The sequence below is a fragment of the Austrofundulus limnaeus genome, unplaced genomic scaffold, assembly GCF_001266775.1.
Source record: "Austrofundulus limnaeus strain Quisiro unplaced genomic scaffold, Austrofundulus_limnaeus-1.0 Scaffold37, whole genome shotgun sequence".
Lineage (NCBI taxonomy): Eukaryota > Metazoa > Chordata > Actinopteri > Cyprinodontiformes > Rivulidae > Austrofundulus > Austrofundulus limnaeus.
Window position 1 is genome coordinate 144219 of NW_013952439.1, and position 22428 is coordinate 166646.

Sequence of the window (22428 nt, forward strand, 5' to 3'; positions counted from 1 at the left end):
TCCAGTCTGATGAGTCGCCGCCACGCATTGGTGCAGACATCTCCTGTCAGGACACCGACTGCAGGCACTCATTTCAGCTAAAAAGCTCCTCTCCATCTGTTTCAGGTTAGTGGACATCATTCAGTAAACTGTCCCGTYGGGAAATATGTCGCTACGTCACACAGTGGAGTCTCTCTGATTGGTTGATGCGGCGCGTCGAGCTGCAAAAGATCAGATTTTCTAACTTCAGCGATTTGCGCCTCAGCGCGTCGAACGCTCAGATCGTTCAAATCGTGCTGCTCTAATCGCGCTTGAGGCGCCGCAGCACTTCCCGACGTTGCTTGAAGCGCGTCTACCATAGACTTTGTATGTAAACCTGAGGCTCCTGATGCTGAAATCGCGTTCGGTGTGAACGCACCATGACCGGTTTCACCTGTTCCCCCATGTTTGTTTTGTGTGTCTTCTTGAATGGGTGTTTCTTAACTGCCCCCTCCACTGAATGAACAGCACCTTGTGAATTTATTTCTGTGAAAGACGCTATATAAATAAAACTTTACTCTACTTTACTTTACTTTAAGGTTAGAAATTTTGAATAAATTTGCACCATGTTTCTGGAAGGATCTGTTTTATGTCCAGAAACTCAATTGCTTGAGAATTGATGGTTGTGGATGCTGCTTGAAACTTGCTTTGTTTACTGACACCTTATTAGTCCAGCTCTGTCATTCTGACACTCAGGTACAAGGACTGGACAGAAAATGAAAGGGAAATCAGCATGCAAAGATAAAAACCTTCTGAAAGCCTGACCACTTCAGGAGATAAAGGGTTTAACACTTTGGCATAGGGCAGAGCACGTTTCACTAATTTGTGAATGTGGAATATTTTAGTTTTAGCACCATGGACAGCGCCTAACACTACTATCTTCTTTCTCTGGGGAAAAAAAAATGCGTTTCCCATGTGACTCTGAAGGGTCAGAAACCCACCCACACATCCACCCACCTACACCCAGTCTAGCTACCACCACCACATCACTGTTTCTCCTCCTCTCTCTCCTCTCGGTGTTGTTCGGGGGACACAGTGAGGTACAGCGGGCCCTTCAGATGTGGAGGAGGGGGGAAATGGACACAGACGCTGCTGCGGATATCCGTCTCGTACCTACCTGACACAAAACGGTTTTTTCCTCCTAATTTCCTTTTTTTATTTGTTTTATTTTTTAGTCTTCTCTCCTGCTGACGGTTCGGTGAAGAGGCGACCGATGAGATAGTCTGGTTTCGTAACGTGCTGCTGAACACCGGTGCAGCGCGGAGGACAAGAAAGAAAGAAAAGAAAACAAAACAAAAAAAGGACCCTTTCCAAGGATTTAAAGGAGAGCCGCTATCAGTGTCACCTGGGATTTTTTTTTCTTTCGGTTCAAATTAGCGTAGCCGCACGCGTGGTATCTCTCCAAGAGATTTTTCATGCCTGGTTAAAAAAAAGAGCCAAAATTTAAATTCCTAAAACAGACCTCTTTACCAGAAGATAAAATAAATAAGGGGTAAGTGTATTTTCTTTCTTCTTGTTTTGACTCTTTCCGCAGCACTCTAAAGCTATTCAGGTGGCTGCTGGTAGCTTTGCCACCGCTGTTAGCTTTTTTTTTTTTCAAGTCACTATAAAAGCTTTTTGTGTCGCGTTTTCTGCAACAATGGAAGAAATGCACGCATGCATGCTAGCTGCCTGGTGGATACAGCGTGTGACAGCAACGCCTGACGTTAGGAGCCATGTCTCTGGATGTCTGTCTTCCCCCCTCGCCTTTGTTTGAATCCGTGTCAAAAAACGTAGGCAGCCACATTTTATCTGCGTGTTCTGCTGAAAGCCAGCCTGTGGAGCTTTGATTCAGCATCTGCTGCTAAACCAGCCCAGCCTTGTTGCTTCCCCCTGCTTATTTTATTTTATTTATTTTTTTTTTGCATCATGCTAAATTTGCTACACTTGCAGCACTGGCATAAAGCTGCAGTTTGTTTTGTTTTCCTCGACACTGTTAGCTGGTTTGGTTGTGTTGTGATGAATTTACCCCGCATGCCCACCAGACTGAGTCATAACATAGCAGGGATGCATCATGCTATTGTTTTGAAATGAGCATTTTTGCCACYTAATTAACAAATTGAGACAGTTCTGTTAGCCATGTGCTTTTATAATCCACAATGCTAAGACCAATGAGTATTATATTTGAGTAGAAAACACAGACAGCTTGACTTTTGGTGTATCAAATACAGTAGATTGAGAATGTCTTGGTTAATCTGATAAACTGTTAATTAAAGCTATTTTTGATGGCTTCCCAAGTAAAGCAAACTCAAGAAAAAACAATGCAAGATCAAAACTGCACAGTGTCTACATAAAAATATAGGTAGTAATTTGAAAAACATTAAAATGTGGAAGCAACAGATGTTGAAAGGTGCAGTTTAAAAGTGGCAAAATATATAATGAATATCATCCAACAGTTGTTTTAGGTTTGAACATCATGCCTTGAGGAAATAGTTAAATATTTGATATTCAAGTTTATTTGTGTTTTTTTTTTAACTGAATGGTGTTTTTTCTTTTGTAGGTCTCTGTAAAAGCTTTTCATTTTGACCTCACTTATATTATTGCCTGGTTTCATAGAAGCACTACAGGTTGGGATTGAAATAATCTGACACAGTATTTAAAATGCCCCTCCCCCCCTTATCAGCCACTCCTTGTGACCTGGAAACTGGTTTGTAACAAAGATGAATTTGGACCAGTTTGTTTGTTTAGTAAGAAAAAAAATAAATGCATAATTTAGTGATAATAAATTATAATAAAAACATACTAAATATCTCACAATTACTATATCATTTAATTAGCTCCTTTTATATTGATTTTGTTCATTTATTGTATTATTTGGTGGTTATCATCATTTAGTGTTAGGCAGGAGTTTTTTAATTTATGAAAGATTTTCCAATTTAGGATTTATTGGTTTTGTTGTTCTTTTCCTTGATTAGAAGTTGTTCCTATAAATCTGTTAATTTTTATTTATTCTTAAACTTTATCTAAGTTTATTCTTGGTTATAAAACACAAGTTTTGTGTCAAACAAATAAACAGCAGATTGGATTTCAAGATGTGTTGTTTGTGGGTTTATATATGGGAAACCTGAGAAATATTTAAATTTTGTACTCAGTTGTGTTGTGAAACTAATTATTGTGCCACTTTCAATCTTGCAGCTGGAGTATTTTCTTTATATTTCATTAAGACCAGTACAACGTGTGTAGTATTTAAAAAATACACAGAATATTTTAACTGAATGAAAATCTAGTTACTAATTTCCAGTTTGTTGAACTTTGCAGCCACCTTTCCTGCTTCTCTCGTAACTGATATGTGAATAACCATTTTTGTAGCCAAAGACTTCTTAATTACCTTCTTAAATATTTCAGTGAATAACTGATTGTTTCATTTAGTTGAGACAGTGTTGTTTTGTTTGTGTAAAATAAAAATGCTACCACCAGAGGGCGTCACATGGACTTGCTGCTGCTCATGCTTTGTTKCTTTTGAGGATTTGCATCAGGTGTAAGGTTAATGCAGGCCACACACTGCATGTTTAATAATTAACAGCATCCTTTTAGAGATGTGACTGAAATGCAACTTCATGGTCTATTTAATGTGACCAAAACAAGCGAGGAAGACAATGATGCTGTGTAATTTTTATTCAAAACACAAAGTTTGCATAGATTGATGTATTCTCTGGGATGTATTTCTTCTGTGCCTTTCAGTGCTTATTCAGCTGTTCTGTGTAAACATCAGCTTTGAGCAGCCTTCTGTCAGACGGTCTTAGAGAAACTGCCTTGCAGACAAAGCTGAATCTGCCTTCAAATGAGAGATGAAGAGTGCACCTTCATTAAACTTGTATAAATCTTTTTAGGGGGAATATTACAGTGCATTGCTGGAGCTGTTCTGGCAAATGTACTGGTAGATATTTCTGTTTTTGTGTTTTTGAGATAAAATTTATTTATTTTTTGTTAAAGTAGGTAATTATAAAGTGGGATTCATGRTACATTMAGCAAAGTAACATTTATTTCATACWCTCTTTCTTTATATGATGGATATTGAGAAAGTTAATCATTGCTTCTCTATGATTCCACTGAGAACTTATTTGCATTTATTGTTTACGTATGAAATAACTCTTTGCCTTTTCACTAAAGGCATACACAGATCATGATGTTTGATAGATTATAAACGTGTAGACGAGATGAACACTCATCAGCCCCTTCAGCACCACAATGTGGCTGCATATAATCAGACATCTCAGAGCTTCTTACATCACTGACACAAGAACCAATCAAGTATTGTACACAAAATGTGCCGAATATCTTTCTCATACTATTTTTTTAACAGTAATGTGTTAAGTGGCGATTTACTCTCACAGCTCTCGAAATCTTTTTTTCAGCAATCAATTTTAATTTTTATTTTAGTTCCATTCACAATTTTACTTCACTGTAAAACATCTTAACTTCAAGTTTAACTTTATTTTTGATTACAGTAACATTTCTAGTCTGTATTATAAGTTTTACTTTTAACATAGTGTGACACTCATACTACTCCCGAAAGCAAAACTGCATGGCGTGATTCTTTAATGTGAATTCCAGAAAGTGACATTATTTGCAACTCAAAATCTCTTTTTTCCCCATTAATCTGCTTGTTAGATCAGAGATAGAAACTCTGACAAACTGAAGTGTCATTTAAAAAAAACCCAAATGTTTCTTCAGTTCAGTCACACCAAATAAACTGTCAGACTTAACAGATCTGCAGCATCACAAAAATACATTATTTTCTGAGGGAAACCAAGAATACTGCTTGCTACAAAATTWAAATCAGACATCATTGGTGGGTATATTGAACACCTTAGATAGCTTAATAAAGTGAATTAGAAAAGCYTGTCTTAATAGAGAAGAGAATACAAAAGACAAATCTACATTTCATCTGATGGCAAATATCCGCACATCGTGGGTTTAAATGGTGAAGCAAAAAATACTTGTTGTCACAGATTAAATATATTTTTGCCAAAGTTACAGACCTGTTATCTGCTACACTCTCTTGGCGTGTGCCAGGAAAGCAAACWCAATGAGTGAATATTTTAGGTGCTATCTTGACTGAGTTTAATAAAAATATTTTAAAAATATTTACAACCAAAGTCAGAGGTTGATCTCAAGTATCTTGCATTCAGAACAAATTATTTGTGATATTTTTTCTAAACTATACAAGGGAAAATAGTATCAGTAAACCGTTTTTTCTTCTTAGGATAACAGAATAAAAGATTATGACCTGGCAAAAGAGGGGTCAAAGATTTGTTGATAAAATTTTACTTGGTGGTTTAAATCGAGGTTGTGTTGTATTTTCTTTATGTAAATGTTTCTTTTTTACTTTATTAAACAGCAAACTATCTGTTATACTTTGTTTATCTGTACGTTTTTGTTGCTGTTGCCAGGAATAATTGTTYATTAGTCTTTACTGAGCAAAGCTGAAATAGATCTATTAGTGGATCYGAATGTTACGAAGAGTGTGTAGTTTTTTTCACGTTTGAACAGATTGTGCAATGATCTTCATTGTTCCCCTCATGGGTGAAGTTTTTAGTTATTAACCTTTTTCAGACCTTGACTCTGCCTTGTCAAAGTTAAATAGACGTCCTACTGAAGTCGCCACTGTTCCCCTTTAAGAATTTCTAAATGCCACATGGAGTAAGCTCGGTGCCAYACAGGTGTGTACTTGTGTAGATGAAGAGATCGTGGAATCAACTGGGTGTAGTGTTTGTAGTTTGTGGGGTGTGCTTTATGCTCTGCCACTCATTTCACACACATGCACCAGTTTGGCTTTCTGAATACCCTAGATACTTTAGTTGCACGAGAATGATCTCTGGAAACATTTTTTTCTGATGTTGATTGTGGAGAAGTTACATATTTACATGCCATTGAGGTGCCCATTGAATCCACTGTGGTTTCCTTGCCAGATCACTAGCTGRTGCTGTAATAAAAGRAGCTTCCTTTGTATTTCAATGAYAYGTTCATGCCCACWGAGCATGAAAACCATTTCATTCAAAATGGTTGGTTTTGACTGAGGAGGGGGTTGGTTTACTCCTACATGTTAAAGAGGGTGAGTAGCACAAACAGAATCCACCTTTGTTACTGTTCATCTATTTGTGCACGTGCAGAGGCGCTGACTGAGGCTGCTCATTGTGTGCATACAGAATTTCATGGGCTGTGTCCAAATTCAGGGGCTACATCCTTCAGGCCAAATTTGTCAGCTACTTACGTCACTGTTCTGTCCAAATTCTAAGACTCCTCCAATTATGGCCCACAGCCCTGTCCCGAAATGCATTGTTGCGGGCCAGAGTTTAATTTTTGCTTGACTTWGCGGATGAAGYGAAGGAGTGCAGTTTTAAAYAAAAATCTGGTGGTAACAATTGAAAGTTTAAAGTGGTTGTGGTGTAAGGCTTGTCATTTGTCATAGACATGTTTTTTAATATTCTTGTCAGAAATCATCTTAAACAAGCTTGTGTGGTTCATTCTGTTTAGTTCCACCATGATTGCTAGACGACAGGACATTTGCTGGGGTAAGGGCGGGAATAAACCCGAAGGCTAGAATGTCCAGATTCAAGCCACTTCCTTCTGGTCTTCATGGTCAACAAAGGGCCCGGCCCACATAGACCAGGACGGCCGGSTCATTTGAAGGATGCAGCCCCTGAGTTTGAACACATCCTTGGATTCATAAAGCATGGATGTCAGCGAATATTACCAGTTTTGTCAAGTACAAAAAAGCCAAAACACAACAGAAATACTGTTTTTTTTTTTTACTTAAAAGCTGATTTTAAGTCTCCACTATACAGTACTTCAAAAAGAAATGGGAGTACGGTTGGCAAAGTGGACTGTTTAGCTGATGATGGAGGAKTTGGAGAAGAGAAYYAGTGATGACTTGTCTTGGGGCAATGTGCAAGATGGTCTCAGCATGTGGTAAAAGTAGCAAACACATTCTTTGTCATGCACCTGCAAGATGTGAGAATTAAATTGGGCTATAGTTTCTTTGAGTCGCTATTTGATGCATTTGCTCCAAGAACAGTTTTTCTTCATCTTAAACAAATTTTAAATATACAACTTTCTGAAAAACATGAGGATGCTGGGCTTCTTCAGGGCTTCAGCCAACTCTAACATTGTTGGACTTATMGCTACTTCTGAAATCTAGACTTTTCTCAGTTGTCCTGTTCACATCCAAAATGTAGCTCGTACACTCCCACAAAACTGTCCTCCAGATTAGTCGTCCTCATTATTTCTCTAGTTGACAACWCTGTGAATGGTACTGGTATTCTGAGGTCAGTTAAGGGAAAATGTGTTGCAGTCCCTTGCTGTGTGCTCCTGATCAMATTCTCATTTCAGCTGTGCAAACTCTGGGTTGTTTGTCAGGTAGTTAATTATAAAGACACCCACCTGTCTTTTCTTAGTCATCTCACACCGTAGTGCTGGCTGCGTCATGTTTAATGTAGTACAGAAGTCAAACAGCAAAACTACACAGTGCCTCCTGCTTTGTCAAATGAGGATGGTATTTCTAAGGCAGGTACATTAGTACTTCAGTCATAGGTTGAAAAAAACAGCTTTTGTGGGTCTTGAAAGATACTAAAGGTAATAAGAGACTTCTACACTCACTGGCCACTTTATTAGGTACACCACGCTAGTAACGGGTTGGACCCCCTTTTGCCTTCAGAACTGCCTCAATTCTTCGTGGCATAGATTCAACAAGGTGCTGGAAGCATTCCTCAGAGATTTTGGTCCATATTGACATGATGGCATCACACAGTTGCCTCAGATTTGTCGGCTGCACATCCATGATGCGAATCTCCCGTTCCACCACATCCCAAAGATGCTCTATTGGATTGAGATCTGGTGACTGTGGAGGCCATTTGAGTACAGTGAACTCATTGTCATGTTCAAGAAACCAGTCTGAGATGATTCCAGCTTTATGACATGGCGCATTATCCTGCTGGAAGTAGCCATCAGATGTTGGGTACATTGTGGTCATAAAGGGATGGACATGGTCAGCAACAATACTCRGGTAGGCTGTGGCGTTGCAACGATGCTCAATTGGTACCAAGGGGCCCAAAGAGTGCCAAGAAAAGATTCCCCACACCATGACACCACCACCACCAGCCTGAACCGTTGAGACAAGGCAGGATGGATCCATGCTTTCATGTTGTTGACGCCAAATTCTGACCCTACCATCTGAATGTCGCAGCAGAAATCGAGACTCATCAGACCAGGCAACGTTTTTCCAATCTTCTCTTGTCCAATTTCGATGAGCTTGTGCAAATTGTAGCCTCAGTTTCCTGTTCTTAGCTGAAAGGAGTGGCACCCGGTGTGGTCTTCTGCTGCTGAAGCCCATCTGCCTCAAAGTTCGACGTACTGTGCGTTCAGAGATGCTCTTCTGCCTACCTCGGTTGTAACGGGTGGTTATTTGAGTCACTGTTGCCTTTCTATCAGCTCGAACCAGTCTGCCCATTCTCCTCTGACCTCTGGYATCAACAAGGCATTTCCGCCCACAGGACTGCCGCTCACTGGATGTTTTTTCTTTTTCGGACCATTCTCTGTAAACCCTAGAGATGGTTGTGCGTGAAAATCCCAGTAGATCAGCAGTTTCTGAAATACTCAGACCAGCCCTTCTGGCACCAACAACCATGCCACRTTCAAAGGCACTCAAATCACCTTTCTTCCCCATACTGATGCTCGGTTTGAACTGCAGGAGATTGTCTTGACCATGTCTACATGCCTAAATGCACTGAGKTGCCGCCATGTGATTGGCTGATTAGAAATTAAGTGTTAACGAGCAGTTGGACAGGTGTACCTAATAAAGTGGCCGGTGAGTGTATATTTTTAGTTGTGGGATGTTTAAGTAATTGGTATAGTTTAGTGCAGATGGATGAGGGTTTGTTTTATGTCTTATCCTCCTGCGGCCCAGGAACAACAAAACACTACATCTAGCCCTGCATCTTGGTCGTCCTTGTCTAGTTCCTAATTCCTACACTTTCCTGTCAGGCTCATTGAACTCTAATCTGTGTCTGAAAGTTTGAAACTAATTTCTTTGCTTTTGTGAAAGAGCTGTCTTCTAGAAATGAAATAAACAGAAGTGCAAAGTCATATGCGCAATAGTACACATTAATAAATTAATAATTTTCTTTGTAAAACTAAAGAAATTCTGAAAACTCACTTTAATTACTTATTAGAAAGTTATTTTTGGAAAATTAATGTATTATAAAATTAAAACAGATTGTAAATATAAATATGCTCGTATTTCTTTCRTCCATTAAGAGTTTTTTGGGATGTCAGACATTTTGAAAAGGTGGTGGGTAAAAACAACTTGGGAAGATCAGACCCCCACACATGTGGCATCCTTTTAAAGCCACATTCATCCTCTCTAAGAAACATCAGCAGTTTGTTTGGTGGCATATGTAGTATGAGAGAGACAAGCAAAACAAAATGAACTGGGTCTCAGGAGGCTAAACCAAAGCAGCACATATTTCTCAGAACTGGACATTTCTCATGTCAGGCTTTAGTTTAAAGAGGTGTTTTAAAATTACACCTTCAGGTTTACACTACCCCGAGGCCTGACACCATCTGGACTCTTCAGTCTAGTCTCAGTTTTTCCAGCTGCCTTTTCTGCTGGACGGACAGACAGCTGGGACAGAAGGCGAAGGAGGCTTCAGATTTTAAAAAAAAAATGGTGGTGTGTTGATGAGGCTGTTAAGGTTCATCATGACTAAGTGTGAAATGAGGCTGCAGAAATGTGCTGGGAAACTGGKTTTAATTAGTATGTGTTCTGAACTGGACTGGAGTTAGGTAAAGAAAATGCTGAGTCGCTTTGTAAAACAGGTTCAGCTCATTTATTCTGTCTCTAGTGCTTATTACTGACAAATACCAGCCCCCACGGTGCTCTTAGAGTTGGTATTTTCCACACAGTCTTTTTGCACACCGTTCCTTTCATTGATGTCATCTCCATGTGGCAGAATCGCATTCATACCAAAGGGGGAAAAAGAAATCTGCCAAAGGTGTGTGCTAAAATGCTAAAAAGAAAAGAGGTTGTCACTGATTCAACAATAATTTCACTGAATATGTAGTGYCCAATAAATAAAAGGGTTGCATTCAAAATAACCTATTCCCATACGTGAATAGGATAAAAAAAAAAGTAATTACTCACTGCAATTAATTGAAACTGCTTTCATCACCAATTGTTCCAAGAATCGCAGTACACTATGCAGCTTCACTACATACAGTACATGCTTGATACTAATACAGTCGGTCTTGTGTGGTTTTAAAATGGTAAAAAGCAGATTGAAGATGAACATGATCTGCATAAATATTTCATTCACTGGTATTTTTAATTTCTGGCAGCCTCAGAAGTWGCTGTCATCTGTGCTATCCAGTCAAATGTATTGGGAAGCACAGATCAGGCCTCATTCAGGAGCAGTACCAGTGTGGGAGGAACAGTAGGCAGCACTATAATTATTTTGCCACTTCTCACAGCTATTATTAGTYCTTGCTATAGGACTGCATCACCATTATCTTGAAATTTACAAGCAAGATCCCAATCTGTGTTAGAAGTTATGGCAAGACTAGCAATTAAATTGTAAGAGCATGTGTGCCACAAAGTCCTTTTATTTTTCATCACAGCACAGTGGTGCCGAATTTCATCTGTTCTTTATTTTAAATAAAAAAAAACTATAAATCTGGTTTTAAAAAGAAATTAAATACAGGTACGCTTGAATCAGATGTTGCATTGAAAACATGTTAGATGCATGTTAGTTTGTTGTTGAGCACGCAGTGTGTAGGACACACAGGTCAGCTGAGTGTTAGATAAATGTGATGCTACAGGTCAACAAAGGGCCTCTGCTGTCCTATTCAGCAGGACAGAGGCTGGGATCAACAGCCCGTGGAGGGGCCTCTGATGCATATGTGCCTCTGGCTGCCTCATCTCAACAAATAGGAAAGGCTTGGACAGCTGGCCTCAGCTCTGTGCTGACTCCTTCATTGTGTGGGGCCAGTTGAGTGTGGCAGTCTTTGTATGCTGCACTTTGGAGTTCATCTTTCTACACTCCACGTTGTGTGTCACAYGGGTGGATTTGTGTACACAGTTTATTTTCATCAATTATTAGAATTTTGCTTGTTTTCTCAAAGAAACATTGATAAGTTAAATGTATATATCTAAAAAGCCCATTACTTAAGTGTATTTTGGATAGAAACACTTTACTGTGGCTTTTATGTGGTTGCACAGGAAGATCTCCAGCTCCTTTTCACTGTTCTACAGGGAGTGGTGTTGTATTTGTATGTGCATTTCTGTGTGTGCATCAACCGTATTCCCATGGTGCATGTTGACAGTGTGGCAGGCTAATGTGCACAGGCCTAATTCCCTGCGGGTGTCTGATTATGGGCTCTGTTTCTTTTCCTCTCTCCCTGATTATTGGGTGCAGTGACAAACAGACCAGCTGGGCAAAGGGAAGCAGCTCTGGGAGGGGAGGAGGGATCACAGAGTCACAAAAAAAAGAGGTGGTGGTGCAGCCTGTCATGCCTCTGGCTCTGCCCTGTTTTYTTGACCGATGACATTCTGCTGAGAGATGGTCCAATGTGCCTCTGCAGCCAGGAGCTGGGGTTCAACCTTGAGCCATTCCAGTGTGCTCTAATTGTGTACACACCGCACACCATTATGTGTTGCACCTCTACTTTGAATTATCACGTTTGAAAGGGGTAGTTTTCAGGAATACAAATGCTCAACTTGTTACCTAACTTGAACCTGTTTCACAACTTGTGCTGCTTTTTCATTCTGTTCACAAAGCACCTCATTTTAACAAAAATAAGTTCATATTTAATACTGATCCATATGTTCACTGACATTTTTTCAAAGCGTCTGTCACTTTTTTTGTTTTGTTTTTTGAAAGGATTAGGACTTTAAGGGGTTTATCAGTCATAAATCTGTTTTTATGCTTCTTTCTGTGCCACATCTGCTGCTCATCTGTCTTACACCTTTTTTATTATCTGTGTATTTGAGAAGTGTGTTGCTAAATGCGTTTAAGAAATTGTGCTCAAGAAGCTTCTCAAACTGTCTTATCAAGRATTTAATTTTTATTGGATTTTGGAAAGACATCATGCAAAYTACTATGACAAACATGTTGACCAGATCCATACTAATACGCTACATTGCTTACGTGCCGAGTGGGTGGATGTAAGTGTGTGTAAAAGCGTTTAATCGGTGAACTYGACTTGCGTGCGTGGCTTATTTTTGTGTGCCACACCGCATTGTGTTTGTGAGGATGAGTTTAGTATCATAGTAGGTCAGAGGATTGTTTGTCTGATCCATTGAAGAGTGATTAGAGGAGACACTGAGCCGAGCCTCTTCCTACCCATAACGGGGGAGGATTGCCATTTCTAGACACCCGTGACCTCACYAGTGCCACTCCCCAGCAACCCCCACACTGAAACACTCCCGCAAACAGATCATCATAAAGAACATTTTTCTTTGTAACCCCTGTTTTCAATTAGAAATATTTGCTTGTTAGAAAAAAAATGTCCCATTTGTCTAAATTTTAAGTTGGCCGTTTTGATGTAATAATTCAGAAACACATGAATTCAAAAGTATTCATCAGTATTTGTCTTGCTGTATTAGTATAACACAGTCTAACTCAGTGGGGTGCAAGTGGAGAGGCTATAGGTCAGTAGGGGTGGGGGTACATGTAGGTGGTGTTTTTTTATTTTTTTTGCCGTCCTCTTTAATCCCTGCATTTAGTTTCTATTCCAAGCCACCTCTTAATCTACCCCTAATGGGATTTACCAAGTGCTTTTCTTTTTAGTTGTTGGAAGATGTCTGTTTTGTATCACTTGGTTTGTAGGGTAAAAGCTGAAGCTCCAGTAATGAAAAGTGTGCAATTATTTTACAGCAAGCTGGTTTTAAGAGACAAATAGACGTACGTCACAGCTTGTGGCAATACATTAAAATAGTTTTCTTTCTGCAAATAGTTGCACCCTGCCACACGTTTTTCTGCTCTGGATGAGGGAGCGCTGTTGCTATCTGATCAGTAGCAGCTTCCACACTGGGGAAAATCATGAGGGAGGTGTGGCACACTTCAACAGACTTCATTAGCCTAATCTATCCTGTACCTTTTAGACCTWGTGTAAATGGAACAGAACCACTTCAGGGCAGGTTTCACCTCGCTGAAAATGGCCCAGCTTCTGTAAATTATGGGCACTGTTGGTCAAAAAGTGCATAATCATAGGTTGTTCTGCAAGCAAAATGGTATTTCTAGTGTTGCTCCGGTCTGCAGAAGCATTTACATAAAATATTTAATAAATGGACTAACCAAGTGGCGGTTGCTTAACTTTATCTCAACRTTCATGTTTTACATGGTGGCCGTTGGCAACTGTCCAAGCTTTAATTTGCATTCACCTGTCATATAACTAGAACGTTCAGCTTAGTTGTGTGAAGAGTGTTTGATCATGATATCCTCTTTATTTTCTTTCAACCTTGAGCGTAGAGTTGAATATGGCTAGAGTAAATCAAGAGCCACTTTTGTGAGCTTTCTTGTGTCTCGGTATTTCTTCTTATCACTGACCTTGGATGCTTTTGGGTATCTTTTTCTGCTTTTATAGGTTGAATGTGTTTGCCCCAAGCCTCGACACCATGAGCACACTCTCGCCGACCGACTTCGACAGCATGGAGATCCAGCAGCAGTATAACGACATCAACAATCGCTGGGACCTGGCAGCCGAGACGGACTGGGACAATGAGAACAGTTCGGCACGTCTCTTTGAGCGCTCTCGCATTAAAGCTCTTGCAGGTACGTRTTGCACAAACAGCTATGAATGTGATCACCTGTCTAATGTTGAATAGGCCGTTATTTTATAACCAAGGCATTTTCTGATGCGTCTAGACAGAGACGAGGAACATCTGTGGATGTCCTGGGGTGTATGTCTGCTATTAGTACGTTAGCTTTGTTAAAACCCTGGGAGACGTGGAATGGGTTTCTCTTGATTGGACTTTGTTCTCACAGATGTGATCAATTCTCATAAAGGCTGGGGTTGGGGGATGAGAGCCTTTGTTTGTTTGACAAACTAGTGAGGCCAGTTGGAAGTGTRAGTGAGGTTCTTGTAAATGCCAGGAAGCTGGTTTTACAAGTCACTTTATCCCTCAGCTGTGTGGATATAAAACAATGCTAACATGGGTCCTTTTTAAACCGTTTTTGTGTTATTATTCTGACGAGGCAGAAGTAGTAAACACCAATTCTGGAGTTTTTAACGTCGTCTGAATCCCTAATTGCCTTCTCATTCTAAACACTGTCAGATATTTTGATCAAGCTCTTTAATCATTTGTATGTTGTAGTTAATGCTGCCGTTTTAGAAATTGACCATTTTAAGGGTTATTGTATTATTCTCATATTTTGTAAACTTTTCATTTCTTTACTAGTTCTTCTCATAAATGTACACAAAATACCTGATTTCCTAAATGGTTTGACTTGGATATTTCATAATCGTTAAACACGGTTTTTATGTTTTTGAGATGAGCAGCAGAGGTTTTAGAAACACGCCAGTCGAGACATAGTCCGATATCTACCAGTAATGTGCAAAAATCTAATTATAGTATGTAGACTGGGGAACAGAAGTGATTCTTTTGTGTCCCTGAAGAACCGAGTCTGTCTTTTTAGGACAAGACCAAAATACCTCCAAAAAGGGGACAAAGCTGGGCAGCTGTGCAGTTGGTTCACAAAGGAGTAACTTCAGTCAGGTTAACAAGTTTACTTAACATGTAAACCTGTAAGTATCTGAGCAATGACATATTAATGTATCATTAGCATTCATTTTATGACAGCATTGCTGACTAATATTAATTTTAGTAACAGCTGATCTAACATGGATATTACCGGCATTTTAACGAACTACATAAATTCTTGCCTGTCAGATTTAAGGTAATCTTGAAGTTTGATGATTTTTATTAGTTTGGTTGTCTTTGGTGCATATATGTCTCAAACTACCCCGTCAGACACCTGGTTTTAAATCACACAGTCAAAAGCTCTAATAGTCCAAACAAGTTGCAGTTTCATGGAAAACCCAGCAGAGGGGGACAGTGGAGGGGTACCACAACACACTGAACAGATATCCAGAAATATACACAGAAAAAAAATCTGAAACTGCAATGATTATGCATTTTATTTATATATTAATTTACAAATAAAGTCCAATTAATTTCACTCCATTTTTTTTGTGATAATATGTCAGATTTTGCTTTTATTTTACCAACACACACATTTTATTGTACTTAAACATATTGTAATTTGTATCTGGAATGTTGGACTTTGCTCCAATATATGGTGTGATCCAATTTGCCTGAGTGTTACCAAAGTAGAGCATGCGTGTGCGCGCGCGCGCGTGTGTGTGTGTGTGTGTGTGTGTGTGTTTTAAAAACTCCAGTGTGAGCTTGGCAGTGTAAGAATGCCTGTGATACCCTCTGAGTCCAACATGTGTGGACTTGATGTGCACATTCTTTAGCAACTATTTCCCAAAGGCTCAACTTCTGCGCACCTTTTTACAACCCCCAGTATTGAGGCATTCTGCAACCAGCAGCGCTCTGCTCTCAGAACAATSTCTGCTTTTTTACCTCACAACTATTTCCAAGTTTGTCTCCTGCACATCTAATATGTTGGATCATTTTGTGATGGCTGTTGGCTCCAGTTAGTCTGTAGCTAAGACTCTCCTTTCTAATTTGCATTGATAACGGATTATCTACTTGCGTGTGTGTGTGTGTGTGTGTGTGTAGCACATGCTTAACATTTTGCATTTTTTTTTTCAGCAATACCCTGTTATGCACTCCTGCATTTGTATGAGGAGGTTTTAATTTTTTGGACAAAACCACATTTTTTTAGATCTTAATATTTGTCTTCAACACAAAAAAGTCATTTTTCATTGTTTAATTCACACATTGCCAATGTTTCTAAACCCTTGTAACACGTACGGTTGATTCACACCAGATATTTACTGACATTGTTAGGTCCAACCTTTTTATCTTCCCATGAGGCTTTTGAAGGGGGGTTGTTCAGTTTATTGAAAAAATGTAGAAGCTTAGATATGTACATTTTTTTCCTCCCGTTTCTGGTAGTGTTTACTCCTCCAGCTTTTTTTTTTTTTAAATCTTTCCTCTTCCTCATCTGGGTTCATTCACAGTACTTAACTACTCACAACATGCTTACTCTTTAATTTTCATTCATTCCAGTGCCCATCGCAAAAGCTTGTTTTCCATTTTTTTTTCTGTTTTAATACAAAATATATTAAGTTGTAATAAATCTTATTCCAAAAGGGCCGATGGGTGTTAAATCTCAGAAACTCCATTTCTGACTATGTAAAGAAGCATATGGCAGACACACAGACCTGCTGCCACATCTGTGCCTCCGTGTGAAGCGTGTTTGATATATCCCTCTTGGGATACAAAACGGGCATTGCTGTGATTACTGGGTTTTCTCTCTGCATGTGTCCATAGCGTAGCTTCTTTTCTTCAGAAGGAAGCCTGTCCTCTTCGCTTCTCATTAGCCCAGTCCCCCTCCATAAACACCCTGTCACAAAAGGGCCTGGAGCATTTGGATCTTAATGAGAACCATCCAGCTGCAGCCAGTTTATCAGAACAAACATAGATCTGAAAATAAGACTTTTGCCCTCTCCCCTGACCAGATCAAAAAGTCATCGACTTAGAAGAGAGGCTTTGACCTTAGTCCTCACAGTGTTACTGTCCTCTGTCTATTAATCAATGACTTTTCCTCACAGTTTCTGAATTTATTTATAATAAATCTCATCTCTGATTATGTTTTAACAGTGTGTAAACTTAAAAAAGAAACTCCACATTAAAATTTTTAAACGTTTGCTGGCACAATTTCCAGAAAACATGTTKTGATTCAAACATTATGTTTTGGTGGGTGAATAAAGACACTCACTTTCACCCCACCTAACTGTTAAAACAGTCACAAGTTGTCGCTTTCAAATCTCACCAGGCAGGAAAGTACTTGTTGTGTTTCTACTTTCTCAATAACTTCCTTCCTGTCTTAACGCCTTTTCTTGAGTCAGTTTCAGTGTACAGAAACGGGGAGGTAAAATGCAGTGTACAGAGTGACAGAAAAAAGAAGATAACTACCTGGTGATAACATTGTGCTAACGGACTGGGAATTTTGTGATGCACTTTCAGGCAGGCCACACCCTGGTTACTGGAATTAAACTGGAGTCGGATAATCCACTTCAAGGTACACTGTATAAAAACTCTAATGGTTTAGTCCATCTCTGCAGCTCCTCCCTCCCTTCACCCATTTGAGATGTTCTTGCGTTTTGCTCCTCCCTCAAACACACCTTATGCAAATGCCACAAATTTCAGACTGCACAGAAGGCTTTGTTTACACAGCTATCTGGCTGTGGCTGGTTGACTCACTCTGCAGGGCTGTGCTTCAACTATTGCATGCTCAGAATTTGGAGGGAAAGGAATACTCTTGGTTGTTTTGAAAAAGCCACAAGGGAGTGCAACTGAAGAGTTTTACTTCGCCCAGAGGCCATWAGTGTGGTGAAATGAACAAAAAAGGAGTACATTTTGTTCCTTGGATTTCTTTAAAACATTTTTTTGATTAGAGAAAAGGAAACTGTTCCATTTTCATCACCTACTGCTGTTTTTTTTCATTGAACCTGGTTGGACATACAGCTGAGCTCGTCTTGTGCCTTAAACTGAAGAACAGGAAATTTAAAAGAGAAGGATAAAGCAAGGGATTGTGGATGTACAAACCCCAACTTTTGGGGAACTCTTCAGAGGATTTGATTCATTCCTGTTCTGCCTGCTGTGCTATGTAGGAAAACTCCCCTCGTTCCCGCTTGTACCGGTAATATTTAGTTGAGAGATTTAGAAAAACTGCGATGGAGTGGGACCACACCGACCGTGAGCCCTGCTTGTCCCCAGCAGCTTTTGTTAACCAAGTACAATACTCTAATATCTTGGAAGGACGATTTAAACAGCTGCAAGGTAAGAAACACTTTAGATTTTTAACTTAGAAGTAAGTTTTCATTGTAACTGATTACCTAATGGCTGTTCTTTCACTAGATTCGTAAAAAGAGGCATTAAATATGAACAAAAATGAATCCTAAATCTGAAAACCTTTTTGAAAGAATATATTTTTTAATTGAACAATGTCTTTTTTTACATGTACTGTTTGGAGCAGGGAACATTAGTTTCAGTTTGTTTTTTTACAGCAGGTGCTTCTGATTGAATCCTGAGATAGTTTGGGTGATTTTTTTTTATTTCTAGCATAAATGAATAACTGTAGGAACTGAGAAAACATTTCACTTGTGCAACACTTGGACTGTTTTTATGGCAGAGTTTGGAGAAAAAGAAGATATTTATAATATCCACGCAGTAGGTTTCAGCCTGGATCTAAAGCAGCAAAGCAGGCAGTCTGGCACCTGATCACTTGGCCACCTGTCCTCTTATCTTATTACAATACACTGCTCTGTCTTTGGCCAAAGCCTGAGAAGACTATGAGCTTCTATACACACACACACGCACAAAAATAAATAAATAAATAATAATAATAAATCATGGAGGAAGCAAAAAAAAGATGTAACAGTAAAAATCCTTTTTGAAGCCTGAACACTCCACTTCCATCATAAATTACCAACAYATTTCTTCATGAAATGTAAAATTAAGGTGACACTTGTTATGTAAAGGGGTTTAGTTTAAGTAWTTCTAAAATGTTTTTGTATTGTCACGTGTCTGCTCCTTTGACCTGTTGACTCTGTAGTCACAAGCCACAAAGCATCAGGTATTTTTGGTGGCTACGTGCACCTAAGGTCTGTGAAAACAATGGCGCATGAAACCTACACGTCAGTCAGTAGTATGTGGAAAGATCAGCCTTTTTGCTTGCATTTGTCCCTCTGAATTTCATTAAAGATGAGTTTATATCAGGGTCRGAACAATTCCTTCTGCATTTTCAATTTTTTTTTTAGTTTTTTACCTTTTTTTAGTGAACATAGTCACGGATATTAGAAGAAGCAATAACGTTATGGCTAAACTGGAATCCTGGAAGGGTGTTTTTGCATTTGGAAGGAGGTGTATGAAATGATAACATTTTCTACCATTTAACACTGCTTCTGACTGAAGATACAGTCTGTAGAGAAGATGGTATTGTTTTCCACCAACGATGTACAAGTTTTGCAACATTTTCAGCATGAGTTAGTCATACCCACATGCAAAGAAATTCAAAACTTCATCTCATTTAAAACTAAAACCTAATGAGAGTAGTTTTCATGTTAAATGACCAGTCACCAAATTAGAGCTGACATGATTTGTTTAAAAGTCCTTACACTAAAAATATTGTAAAAGAAGTGATCAGAATAAAAGTTGCAAAAAATATTCAGAAAGTGATGTCAAAACCCCTTAAATATATTTGCATGTCCACCTGTCCAAGGATATGTTCAAAACAGGCTTCTGTGTAAAATGAAAACACACTCAGATGCACAAACACATTTTTGTAACACCCACTTGTCTTTCCAGTTTGATTACCCTGCGGCTCATTCCTTGTGTCACACCCTTCTTGTGTTAAAACTTGATGTCTGCAGGAGTCATTAAGTAGAAGATGGGCTTTCAAAGTTTGTCATTATGCCGTAAATTTACTTTCATAAAGCATTCATAAGATGTTTATACATAAAAATACACACATTGGGTTTACATTTGCTAAAAATATGTGGTTGTATCTATTGAAAGGGTAACAATTGGTGCTCATTTCAGTTTAAAATCAAAGCCTGTCGTTCTTTAAAGGATGTAACTCGCCACTTTTCATGTCAGAGTTAAAAAGTATATGTTGAGAAATGACAGTAGCCATTTTTATCCAACCTTGAAGTTGAAAATCCACAATTTTATGTGTTCTTGCATTATTTGTTGGTACAATGTGTAGTGAATGACCCAGCTACTTAGCAACAAATCTTTGGTCAATATTTGAAAAACTGTCTGATTTATAACCGTTTTTGTGTTTTCTAAAGTCAGTTGGTTGTGGCAGCCATCTTGAGTCAAATCCAAAAATTAATCRGCTGTAGATATACATCCGTTGATTATGTTCTGAAAGTTTCATCAAAGTACACCCACTGGTTCCTGAGATTTAATTAAGAAACAAGCAGCTGATTCTAATAGGCCACTAATGTTTGATATCTTGTCCTCGAGGGCAGCTATCCAACATGTTTTCCTGCTCAAACACACCTGATTTGCATGATTGGATGATTAACAGGCTCTTACAGAATTTGAACAGGTAATTGAATCACTGAATCAGGTATGTTGAAGCAGAGAAATGAGGAGAATGAGTAGGATAGTGGCCCTCGAGGACTGGAGTTTGACACCCCTGCAATAGGTAATGGGGAATTACCCCACCTCTCTCACAATGACTGGAGTCAGACACCAGCTAWTTGTGACACAATAAGGAAAAAGTGCATATAAAAAAAGGATGGAAAATTGCACATTAAAAGTATCGGTCCACTTTAGGGCTTTGGTCTGAAAGGTCACTGTCCTCTCTACAATGCAGTTTCTGTGGACTTTAGCTGGATTGTCACTCAGCAAACATTAGCAGTTCGTTTTTAATTCAAACACAACAGACAGTAGCTCGTCAAACTGTCTGCCAAGTCTTTTTCAAATATTTTACAAAACTGACTTTGTATTGTCTAGTTATGGATTATCAGTATACCCTTTTACATTAATTATCTCAGTTTTAACAACTTTACCTGAAAACTTTGAACTCGGTAAAGAAAAAGACCTGGACACTGTGTTGTTTTTTTCCACTCTTATTTGTTTGACTGTGGGATCAAGTATTTTGATCAGGTTTCAAGTCTAGCAGGACTCTATGAATTGAAAGTTGTAATGTTATATCACTAGAACTTCTAGTGAAAATTGTGGCTTCTGGGGCCTCGAGCTGTAACTCTGAGTCATATTACTTTTGTGAGAACACACACACTCTAACACAAAGCCTTTTTGTTTGTTCGGTTTTCTTAATATTGATTTTTTGTCCTTAAGTATGTTAAATAAAAAGTTCCAGTTTTAGGCTTTAACACATTTTTAGTTCTACTGACATTTCTTCCTCTTCTGTTGTGCAGATGTAGTTGTGAGGTTCTTGTTTGTCTCATTTCTCATGGGACTGGCCTTGGCCTAGTCCCCCTCCTCCCACAGCTTCTCTGTTATCACCTGCAGCTGCAGATGGCACAGAAAAATGTAATTGAAGGGCACGTTCACTGCTATTAGAAAATGGAAAAAAAAAAGACTGTGCTATACAGAAGTTTTTCTGCTTTACTTGTCCTGACAATTCAAATAAAAAAACTTGTAAAAGTTGGGCAAATGCAGATGCTTGCAACATTAAGCAGTTTTAATAGCGTAAGAATAAGTATTGCTGCATGTGGCAGGGTGGCAGTTTTACCACAGCCCTACTTTCAAAGTTGTAACCGAAGAAAGTTACTTCCACTTTTAGCATGAGGGGAAAAAAGAAAACAAAACATGAACATCTGCAAGTTCCATTTTGTTGATTTTCTTTTTGCACACCTACAGTTTCAGTAACTTGAATGTGAAAAATGCAAATGCAAAAAAAAAAAAAATATTGCGTTTACACAAAGAGCAGTTGGCCCATACACAATAACTTATAGTATATAAATATTCAGCAGCTAATTATTTACTTTAAAAGAAGACATTTTACACTACAAACATAGATGTTGATTTTGAACTTAACGTTCAATTCAGGCTAAAAGTATAAATCATTTTATCAAATTATCCAAGTTGCTTAAATTATCTTCATTCCTGTTTTCTGTTGGTTTGTATTGCTGTTGGCTCCCAAAATCATATTCACCAAAGTAACTGGTGACATTTGGTTTAAATCATCTGCTGACATCACAAGAGAATGGAAACCACTAACCACAAAGTTTCTGCTTTTTTTTTTCCTTTACTTGACATTATTTCGTGGAGTTCATTTACTTCTCTGATCCACCCTTCACTTCCACACAGTAAATCATTTCTACACCAACTTCTTCTGAACAATTCTAAATTAGTCATGTACAAGTTATATAGTTAGACAATGGTTAAACAGTGTAAGTATTGTTCTCCTATGTTGCAGCTTATAGGTTATCTAAGTTAAAAAAGAAACAACTGAACCATACATAAATGTACAGTGGGTAAAATAAGTATTGAACACGYCACCATTTTTCTCAGTAAATATATTACTAGAGGTGCTAATGACATGAAATTCCCACCATATGTCGGTAACAACCCAAGTGATCCATACATACAAAGAAATAAAACCACAAAAGTCCAGAAATGAAGTTATTTGTAATAATGTGGAATGGCATAGGGAAAAAGTATTGAACACATGAAGAAAGGGAGGTGTAAAAAGGCATGGAAAG

General features: G+C 38.7%; 1 protein-coding gene across 1 annotated transcript in view; it reads left to right on the top strand.

The window, feature by feature from the left end:
• Positions 1-1010: 1010 nt before the first annotated feature.
• Positions 1011-22428, top strand: part of sptbn2 (spectrin, beta, non-erythrocytic 2) — a gene marked incomplete in the record, with an annotated part of 54380 nt that continues 32962 nt past the window's right edge. Inside the window, 2 exon segments of the mRNA XM_014006635.1 lie at positions 1011-1510; positions 13639-13826. Coding sequence (XP_013862089.1) covers positions 13670-13826 — 157 coding nt within the window.